This window comes from Impatiens glandulifera, chromosome 6, assembly GCF_907164915.1.
Source record: "Impatiens glandulifera chromosome 6, dImpGla2.1, whole genome shotgun sequence".
NCBI lineage: Eukaryota > Viridiplantae > Streptophyta > Magnoliopsida > Ericales > Balsaminaceae > Impatiens > Impatiens glandulifera.
Genome location: NC_061867.1, coordinates 41,546,493 through 41,558,311, shown reverse-complemented (window position 1 = coordinate 41,558,311; position 11,819 = coordinate 41,546,493). Strand labels below are relative to the sequence as shown.

Below are 11,819 nucleotides of genomic sequence, written 5' to 3'. Positions count from 1 at the left end.
AGTATCTTTGGAGTTTTCCGTAAACTCATCAAACTATCCCCGCGATGACCATCCATCCTGTAAATACATACCATTAATAATTTGGGGAAGAATTAAGTAAAAACATTAATCTAATTAATCTTAACTAGATATTTATAAACCGTTGATATATTTTTGTCATAATCTTCCAACCGGGTCATGATGTCATATTAGGTGCGTATAATACTTGTTTTGTTTGGCTCGCTAATATATTTGGTTCCTGACTTTGAGTTTTCAAAATCCAATATATATTTATACTTACGAAGCCATATTTATCCACTTTCACTCCTCGTTCCCCAAAATGTGCATCAAACCACTTACACTTGAAAATGACAACTCGTTTGTGAGAAAAGTATTATACTAGGATTATGTCCGTTAAAACTCCGTAATATGACATAGTATTTGACTCGTTGTACCCTTCAACAACCACTACGTTGTTTTGAGTGGTCAAACCTTCATCATGTTTTTCTGTATAGAATTTGTATCCGTTTATTTTACATTAAGCATACATACATGAGTACATAGTTGGACCCGAGCCTAAGATCTTAAGGTCTTTTGATATATCGTTATCTTCTACTAATTGTGCGACCTATATATACATTCCAAAAATTCATTCGTAAATTGTAAGATCAAAATAAATTTATTACATATGGTTATGAATCTACTCACTCTATGCTTAAAATAGGTGGCATACGTTTCTTCATGGGATTTATTGTTATCGAAATCTTGCATATACTTGTTGCACATGTGTTGAATATTAAATAACATACTCTTTAATGCTAATTTATAAGACGTACTAACAAATAAATATTAAATCTTACATTTAAACTTTTTTTCTTCAGGACAATTTTTTAAAATGTATGAATGTGACCTCTTTTGATCGCAATAATCCAAGTTGTATATTTTTCCGTTGGATAGTTATTCCAACGATGAAAATATTGAAAGGCCCGAGATTGAACTTTGTGAATTTTGTGCGCGTTCTTGGTCTTCCTCCTCTAAATACCTGGCATATAAACTAATACTTTAATGTACAAGATAACTCTCTTATTGAGGCTCCGTGGTAATTTTTTTCCTCAAATATCTTTTTATTGTACCCGTGTAATGTTTTATCGGATACATCCATTGATAGTTGTAACAACTGACCCCCCGGTCTATATCCCGTTCCATAGCTTAGAACGTGTTTGTGAGACACGTGGCAATATGGAAGGACTACCACGAGGCAACTCGAGATTCGATGATTTCAACCTTGGTTTGCGTGCCAATCATCTTTTAAAATGAAACATTTAGTTTTTAAAATATTTTGAAAATACCTGGAGCGGTAAAAAATTAATTATGTAAAAATAATTAATCCTTTGTTCAAACATTAATAATCTAGGAGGCTAAATAACAATTTAACCAGAACTCGGTTTAAATTAATTAAACATAATTAATTTAAAGATTATTTATTTGAAAATCAGAGTCGTCAAGAGATTTTATGAAAATCAGTAAAATGATATGTGTACAAACGTATTTATACCAGAGTTTCTGAAAAAGGTGGTTGTTGTCTATTTACGCTGGGAAAGGCTTTCGCGCTGTCCTCTACGCCCGCCTAAGGACGGTTTTCAAAATCCTTCTAAAATAAACAAAGTCTGGCTTCTATAAATCTAATTATCACATTACTTATCTTTAATTAGTAGTTCAAGGGTCCTAAATGAGGATATGCTTTAAATAATTGTATAAAATTATTTAAAGGAAGTGTGTACCTGTTGCGTTGATGTTTAGATTTAACAAAACCTGAAAATATTATAGGAGAATGTCAGAATAAATTCCAAACGAGCCTTTATCCAAAACATTGGTCTAGGCGATATCCCGAAAATGTGAAAAATGTCGTTTTCAGACCTTTCGAGATTATTTGAAAATGGGTTTTGGAGTCCCAAAATTACGAAAATAACTTTGGGTTTTAAAAAGTGAAACCAAACACGCCTTAAGACAAGAGGCACGGGTCTGGGTTCGTTTTGGCCGATGTAGGCTCGGTCGGGCTTGGTAAATACTAGGGTGGTTCAATACTAGGCTAGGACTTGGTTTTGTTGATCCTAGGCTAAGACGAGGCTAGGATTAGTCGTTGGTCCTAGGCTAGGTCTAGGGTTTGGTTTTGTTGATCCTAGGCTAAGATGAGGTTAGGCTTAGTCATTGGTCCTAGGCTAGGGCTAGGGTTAGTTTTGTTGGTCCTAGGCTAAAATGAGGCTAGGTCCTAAGATTGGGAATTTCGATCCTTGTGTTAGAGCTAGGGTTTAGTTTTCCGGTCCTAGGCTAAGAGAGGCTCGGTCCTAAGTATCGGTCCTAGGCTAAAGGCTCTCGGTCCTAGGTTAAGGTTAGGCCTGATCTTAAGGTTAGGTTTTACCGGTCATAGGTTAAGTGTCTAAGTTAGTTTCACCGGTCCTAGGTCAATTCTGTCAGTCCTAGCTCTACGATCCTAATGAAGTCTTCCGGTCCTACTCCACGGTCATGGGGAAAATTAGCGGTCCTGGGTCAGTTTTCTCGGTCCTAAAGAAAATTTTTAGGACTGGGTGTTCTTATTTTGGTCTGAAATCAGAAGGCCATAACTTTTCATTGGGATTTCCAAATCACAATCCGTAAGTTACAGTAGGTTCATATAATCATGAAAAACAAAAGCCCTAACATAAATCCCTATTTTAAAGATCTTAAGAGGATCAATTTCAAAACACAATTTCTAGGTCAAATTTTGGGATCCATTTCAAGGCCTGATTTTTATTCCATTAGCTTTGAAATGATGAATATAGTTAATCCATAACAAAACAAGAACATCATTGCATCATTAAAATGGTTTATGAAGATTGAATCAAAATCCAACTTTTTTTAAAAACCAAATTTGATCAAACATGATCAAAAGGGTAAAATAGTCACTTAGGATTCATCCCTACATATTAACAAACATGTATAACTACTAATTGAATCAACAAATCCAACTTAGAAGCAAGAACACGAATTTTCAAAAATCCAATTTTTAAATTTTTTTTTTTAAAATTTCAGTTTGATCAAACTTGATCAAAACATGATTACAGTTACATAGAAATCATTCAAACATTTTTACAAACATGTATAACAAATATTTGGACCCACAAATCCAGATTTAAACCAAGAACATGAACATTTCAAAAAATCAGTTTTCAAACCAAATTTTCCAAAATTGTGTTCCAGGTTGAATTGATCGATTCTTTCTAGCTAGAAAGCTCATACATGATTCATATAATGATTCTTAATAAAGAAAGTACACAATCAATAATAAGAACACGATCAAATTGATCAAACAATAAAATTTGAAGAAATTCAAAATTTTCAATTACAAATCAAAGTTCAAGGTTTCTGGAATCATACTAACAACTGGAAAACATTCATGGGAAGTGTTGGAAGCGATGCAGAAACCTAGATCGAAGTTTGGATCACTAGAGAAAGTTTTGAAAAAAACTATTATTCTTCGGAAATTGTAGGTTTTCGATTGGGGCGAATTGAGGTGTAATTTGTGGTTATTGTTTGATGGTTTGGTATTAGGAGGGTATGGGGTATTTATAGTGCCCAAAGGTCAGTTGTAGAAAGCCAATTTGACTTATATTTGATTGTTGGCGTTCTTATCCCTAATTTGTGGTAGTCTTATCCCGGAGAAGATAAGTCTTCTAGATAAGGGGGAAACGTAGGCGCTGTCGAGGGGATCACGTGGGCGAAAAAATCAATGGATTTGATCGCCTGTGGACGAAGCTAGAGCTTCTGGAAGAAACGCGCCGACGATGTCGCGATTCCAGTGACCCCTGCGTCCCAACGAAGGAGACGACTGGAACGACGTCGTTTCGCCTAACGCCGTTTGCGTTCCGTCCGCGGTCAGCGACTTGACAAACGGGGTTAGTCCATCCTATTAGTTCATCCGGTGCGGGCGCACACGCGTGGTTCCGCTACAATTGGGTGTCTGGCGCGCTCTGGGCTGTCGGATGAGATCTGGGCGCTCATCTGATGGTCCAGGATCCTGCTGCAAAGTTTTAAACATAAAATCAGCTACACAGGATTATGCAATTATATTTTTATTTAAAAGGTTATTAAAATTCGAATTTAATTCCTTTTAAATCCATTTTTTCGCCAAAAATTTCACGAAAAATATTTCTAGAATCATAATAACAATTATGATATATATTTTTTTTTGAAATTTTTGGGAATTTTGGGGTATTTTATTTAGTTACTTTAAACCATCGATTTAAACATAAATCATTATTAAATTATAATTAAATATTTTTAACCCCTTCCTTGGTCTAACTTTGGTAAAATATATACAAATATTTTATCCTCAAATTATTTTTGAGAATTTCGGAAAGTTTCCTTTTTTAAGGTTTAACTATGACAATAATTTATCCTTAATTATGTTTTAATTCCTTCTTTGAAGTTATTTTGAATATAAAAATCCAAAATACTATTTTAATAGTATTAAACATAATAATATTATTTTGCAATTAGGATAAGTCAAATTTTTATGCTTACAATACTGGACAACCCCCCAAACAAAGCCTCAAATGACAAGTGAACCAGGAGATGCATCATGATGTCGAAGATTGATGGTGGGAAATAATTTCGAATTTGCAAAGTATTGTTATAATATCCAAGTACAATTATTCGAGGTCCCCTACAATCAACTCTTTGGAGCACAACAAATGAAAGAACCACGACAAAATTACTATAACATCATACACATGATCTAGAAGTAATCCACGGGTTGCTAAAGGAATAAGATATTCCAATAAAATGTGACAATCATGACTCTTTAATCCCGTAATATTCTTCTCTTCCAAATTTACACAACCTCCAATATTTGAGCAAAAATCATCCGACAATTTAAGATCCTTCAAGAATTTACAAAGACATTGTTTGATCAGAGGACAAAGTAAAAGGCGCTTTTGGATAACGAACCACTCCTCTGATATTTACAGGATGTAACTAGTATTTTATGTCCAAGAGTTGTAAATCTTTACAGACTTTAGGACAATCCTTGGTCTTCTCTTTCACATCCATCATTGTTCTCAATACGCTATCAAAAATATTTATCTCAAAATGCATGAAATCTAAATTATGTCTCAATAATAGTGAACTCTAATAAGGCAAACAGAAGAAAATGTTAAGTTTGTCCCAATTGTCTCCACGTTTTTCATGAAATATCTTGGTTTTCTTCCTCCGATCCGTAGTTAGAAATGTATCCTCTAGGTCTCATGCTTGCTCATAAATTTCTTTCCCTGTTAATAGTTTCGAGGGATCTCTATAATTTATTCGACCATCAAATGACTCTTTATCCCTTTTGTATTTGTGGTTTGGTGGAAGGAAGCGCATGTGGCCCATGTAACATTATTACTGACAATTACTTAATCGAAGAGATATAGTGTCTATTTACAAAAAGGAAAAACGAGTTTCCCTTTTGTACTCCACCTGGACAAATTTGCGTACGCTGGAAAGTCGTTAATGGTCCATAACAACGCTGCTCGAATGTTAAAGTATTGCGAGGTGTGTGCATCAAATGCTCTCACACCACTATGCCACAATTTAGTCAACTCTTTGATCAATGGCTAGAGAAATATGTAATTACATTTTCTGGACTCTTTGGGTCTGGAATTAACATAAATAGAATGAAATTTCTGAAATACATGCAAGTAGTGGGTGACACATTATAAAGAATGAGAATAGACGACCATACATTGTATGATTTTTCCCATTTGCAAAGGGTTAGAACTCATCGCTTGATAAACTCAATCTCACGCTTCGGAAGTCCGACGCAAAGTCTTTATACCTGTCATCAAACGTTTTCTAGGTTAATGAATTGGCTGGATGTTTCAACATATCACTCTCAACTCTTCCTTCCTTATGTCATCTCATCATTGGAGCAGTTTTATAGCACATGTATAGTCATTACAATCTTGGCATTAAAGGAAAATATCTTAACACCTTAGTGGGCATTAATTTCCCAATTTGCTTCTCTCGAACTACCCCACTTGTTTGGTCGACTTTCTATCTAGAAAGGCCACAAACTCTAGAAGAATTTAAACTCTTGTTGTTATTCCAAAATAACATAAAATTGTTATTACATGCATTTATCTTCTCATACTTAAGACCGATATTGGTAATGAACTTCTTACATTCGTAGTATGAGTTTGAAAAATGAGGGTCTATTAGTAATATTTCCTCCTTAAGTAGACGTAATAACATATCGAACGAAGCGTTTGTCCATTGACCGACATTCTTTATTTGATGAAGTTTCAGTAGTGCTGATGATTTCGTTATTCGAGCACCTTCATACAAAGACTATTTAGAATCATCAAGCAATTTATAGAATCTCTGCGTATTTTCGACTAGTTCATGGTTGTTCGGGCCATCATTAACATTGGAGAACATATCGTGTATAAAAACTTGTATATAATGTTCTTCATTGACCTCTTTATTGACTGTATTATTAAACTCCGTTCTAGTATCGTTGAATTCTAGCATTCCATCATCCGATTGACCATCATCATCATTATTCAAGTCACCGACATCATCATCATCATCATCATCATCATCATCATCATCATCATCATCATCATCATCATCATCATCATCATCATCATCATCCAAATCACCAACATCATCATCATCATCATTATCATCATCATAAACCACACTAGTAGTAAGTCTCTTTTCTCCATGAAAATACCAAAATTAATAATTAAGATTTATTCCATAAATTATGAGGTGAGTCTTCACATCGATTATTTCATTAAAAGTCGTTTTCAAGAATTTCATGCAAGGACATTTCTCTTTTTGTCTTGTACTACTCACTGCAAACTCAAGGAATTTGTCAACCCCTTTCTTATATTTTGGATGATCTCCACATAAACTCATTCAAGTTTTATCGGGTACTTCCATCTTTCTAACAAGATGACAAACAACCCGCATTAGTATTTACTTAACATGATCTAAATACAAATTAGACATACATTTTCCCGTTCTTTATATATATATATATATATATATATATATATATATATATCTTAAAATGTGGATCGGTTCTCCATATATATACCCTAATTAATCTAGTATAATACATTAATTAATCAAGATAAACACACTAAATCTGGCTTTCATTCTCGTGTAATTCAGTAATTCTCTTGCTTCATATATATAAGGAATTGATCATAATTAAGCTTCTTTTGGTAAAATTGAAAACGATTAGGTTTGCATTTACTTCAATCATTCTAGTTCTATTTTGAAATACACTTGCATATAATTGACCTCCTTATGTATCAACATTTAAATCTATTACCAGAAGGAGCACATAGTAAATAGAACTTAAGATTATCTAGTTGTAATCAAATTAGGGCGGTTCATCATCTACCATGTGTACAAATCCCTTGAGAAACTGTCTAAATTAGTTAAGATGCATAAAGATAACTTGTAGTTCTAGATTAGAAACTAGAAGAATCAATTGAACTTTTTATAATTACGTACACATCAACAGAAATTATGTATCAACATTTAAAACTATAGAAATTAGAACTTGAGATTATCCAGTTATGATCAAATTAGGGTTGTTCATCTTCTACCATGTGTAATCGAGGGTTTCCAGTTCAATAAACACAAAATCAAGTGAACTTTTCATAATTACGTACACATCTAACATAAATTCATTGTTATAGTAGAGGATTGGAAGATAATCGATCTGTACGAGAACACAATAAGCTAAACCGAAACAATTTAATACATCTTTCGGTATTGACCTTAATTTGTTACTAAGAGATATACACAAATCTCTTAGTATTTGACTGTTTTAAAAAGGAAAATATGGAGAGATATGTGGACCTTTCTTGGTTTTGACCTTATTTGTTACCGAGAGATATACACAAATGTTTCGGTAATGATGACTATTATCGAGAGATTATTCCATATCTCTCAGTATTCTTAGATTTTTTAATAATTCATATTCTTAAGACATTAAACACATCTAATTTTAAAATTATACACAATCCCAACACATCCTCATAATCAAACTCTACACATATCCTAATTATCATCAAACATAAACATACATATACACTTTCTGTATATAATCAAACACAATCATATACACTTATAAAATTAATCACAATCCCTATATACTTAAAAAATAACACACACTTGATTAACTTAGGAGTTTAGACAAGCTAATAGAAAGTGAAATACCATTTAGATTAATAAAAAAAGAAGTCCAATACCGAGAGATGTGTTAAATATCTTTCGGTATTTAAAGAGAATGCATAAAGATATACCAAATTCTCTCGGTATTTCCCCTCATATCTAAGTGTTTGGAAGATTTCAATACCGAGAGATATGGGTATATCTTTCGGCATTCCTCTTATATACCGAAGATATTTAACATATCTCTTAGTATTGGACTTCTTTGTTTGTTTTTTCACTTTCTTAACTTGAACAACATTAATTTAACTCATTGCATATCCTTAAAACATTAACACACATTCATCTAATTTTAAAATTATACACAATCCCTACACATCTTATAATTAAAAACTACACACATCCTAATTATCATCGAACACAAACATACATATACACACTTTTTATATAATCAAACACAATCATATACACTTATAATATAATATAATATAATATAATATAATATAATATAATATAATATATTTTCCAAAAAAATATAATATAATTGATAAATCTTAAAGTTTGTTTATTTTTGGATTTTAGTTTTTTTTAAAGATTTTTACATATAACTTAACTATCACTTTTTTATCTATTAAAATATCAAATTATCCTTTATTAATCCAAAAAAGGAAAAGAGAAAAAAATAAGAATGTTTTGATATTTTTTTTTATCAAACAATACTTTAGAGAAAAACTCAAAAAATTATTTCCTTAATCGAGTTCTTAGAGCTGGTTTGATTTTAAGTTTATTTAAAATCAATATTAAAAATTTACAATCATATTCTTTTTCGACCATCCAATTATTCAATTTATTAACCGATATATTACAACTCTTTATTTTATTTTTATAAAATTTAAATTTTAAATAAAAAAATCTAGTTTAACAAATTAAAAATCCAAATAACCTATTTTATCAATAAAAAGAAAAAAATTTATCAAAAAAAAACTTCTAAATAAGCCAAAGATCATGAACACATTTTGGCAAGTATACAATAATGGAGAATTTTGTTTTGGTCTATTGTCTCCTCACACTTTTTATTCCAAATTAAAATGTTTTATTTATTGATAAATGCAACAAGAGGAGGGGACATGTAAAGTTTTAGTACAAGCAGAACTAATTTGCATCTTCCTTATTTTCATCTTCTACTTTGAAGGCATCAACACTATTTTCTCCAAGCAAATTTGAGAAGGCATCGAGCATTTTCATGTGGATCCGGTAGTTCTTCTGAGTGAAGTCGAGAAATTTCGACCATGTAAAATCCGGGTACAACCTTGGATTCTCCATGTTCACTAAATCACTTGGTGGGACAATGATTCTTTCCTTGTTAGGATTGAGGAAGAATGTCACCGACTTCCTCGAAGTTGTACTATTCACAGCTGCTCTATGCACACAACTCTTGTAAATCCCATTCGACAATGCCTAGATTAAAAACCAAACAAATGAACATGTTAAAAGTTTCGTTCTTTACCATAACCATAAGTGTGCGATCTTCACAAATATATGTATTAATAAAATAGTTTATTCTTTCAATTTGTTTTGAAACCGTGAAACACGCCAAGTAGTGATCAAACCTTCGACCTAAGCTCAAAGAAGGAGATACTTTAACAAAAAAAAAATATGTATACCATAAATGTGTCTCCAATGTTGATGACAAAAGCATCTCGGTTTGGTTGAATGGTTAGCCATTTCTCGTCTATCAACACTTGAAGGCCTCCAGTATCGTCTTGATGGAGGATGGTAAGGGAATTCGGGTCGCAATGAGGGGCGATACCTAGCTTCTGATGAGGATTTTGACACGGTGGGTAGTAGTTTAACCTCATTATGGAATCGTTTTCTTTGAAGAATTCTCTAAAATAGTTTTTGTTGATCCCGAGGCTCACGCTCAAGAGCTCCATGATGTCAAGCGAGAGTGCATTCATGGCTTCACAATACTTTTGCATCAAGGCACTATATAATTTCATAAGAAAACAAAGAAGAAACAACCTATGGTGAGAGTTGTAAAAAAAAAAATGTTAGTAAAATTTGATGCATGCATGAATATTTGGATACCCGAAATGTCGGTACTCTTCTCCTGTTGTTCTTAAGAAGTAATCCTCGACTTGCATGTCCGATGATTTGTTTTCATTCGAGATGAATGGAAATGTCAGTGTTTCTAACCACCGTAAATTAGAGGCAAGCTGGCCCTTCAAACTAGTATCATAACCGAACATTGTGTCAGGTTCTCTTTTCGTTCTCAGCTTCTCTGACATTGACATCCCAAAGAAGAGGTCAGTTCCCTCATGGACTTCCCTTATGAGATCGGGATCAATTCCATGGTTTACCACCAAAAAAAAGCCATGTTTCCGACATGCCTCATCAACGAGACGTGTTACATTGAAAACAGAAGTTGAATCTTGAGAAAGAAATTCCTTCATGTCAATCAAAGGAAGATCCAAGAGCTGTGGTAGATCATTGCTAGGTTTCTCATCGTCAGAATTGACTCCGATCGTCATGGTGGTTGTAGGACTAAGTAAGAATGACAAAGTTGAGTTCACATGTTAAAACCCTTATCAAATAGTTCTAACATTTGAATCCTTTCTAATGCACTATGGGTAAATATTTTACTTAAAAGTGATAAAAAAATAAGTAGAAATATTGATCAAAAGTTTGACAAAAGAAATAGAATTTGGAAGTGATCTCTTATATAACAATATCATTTCATGATATATCATCAATTTTAATTTGGGACATTTTAATGTATTATTGCAACTTATGGGTACTTCAAATCATTTATAAAAAAAATTGATCATCATCTTTTTTCCAAATAAATTTTTGTGTGAATTTTAACAAAATAAAATTGTGCTTTTCCAAATTAGAGACATAAGACTTACCTTGATCGTCTTCCAAAGTGCAACCAGAAGAGAATGTTCTCTGCCGGCCGGAGCAGTTTCTAGAGAGAGAACTCCGGGAACTCGAGTATAATAAAATATTATAGAGAAACTTAAGAATTGATTGAAGATGATATATATATATATATATATATATATATATATATATATATATATATATATATATATATATATATATATATATATATATATATATATATATATATATATATATATATATATATATATATATATATATATATATATATATATATATATATATATATAAATATATATATATTATAATTGTTAGAATTGATGCATAATCTAATATAGATTATGCAAATTCCATATATTTTAAAATTGATGCCTAATCTATATAGATTACACAAATCTTATATATATTTTTAGTAAGTTAAAACAAATATATGTTAGAGAGTGACAGTGAGTCATTATTTTAGATAATATTAGTGATCTAGATAAGGTCAAATATATTTTAGATAAATATTTGGTAGTTTTAAATTTTTTTTATTATTACTTTTTATATATTGATCAACTTTATAAATCCAATCTTTTATCATTGTTTATCTACAAATTAATTTTAAAATATTTAATTAAATAAAATCAAAACAATAAATAAATATTTTATTAAACAATGAAATAAAAATGACGTATTTAAATAATTGTGATAAGTAATATTTTAAAATATTTTTTTATCAAATA

General features: G+C 31.7%; 1 protein-coding gene across 1 annotated transcript; it reads right to left on the bottom strand.

Moving 5' to 3' along the window:
* Positions 1–9,342: 9,342 nt before the first annotated feature.
* On the bottom strand, positions 9,343–10,721 carry LOC124943627 (gibberellin 20 oxidase 2-like). Its single transcript, XM_047484108.1, has 3 exons — positions 10,279–10,721; positions 9,855–10,176; positions 9,343–9,648 (listed from the first exon to the last, which is right to left on the bottom strand). The coding sequence occupies exons 1-3, from the start codon at positions 10,719–10,721 to the stop codon at positions 9,343–9,345; spliced, it is 1,071 nt and encodes a 356-aa protein (XP_047340064.1).
* Between the last annotated feature and the right edge of the window lie 1,098 nt (positions 10,722–11,819).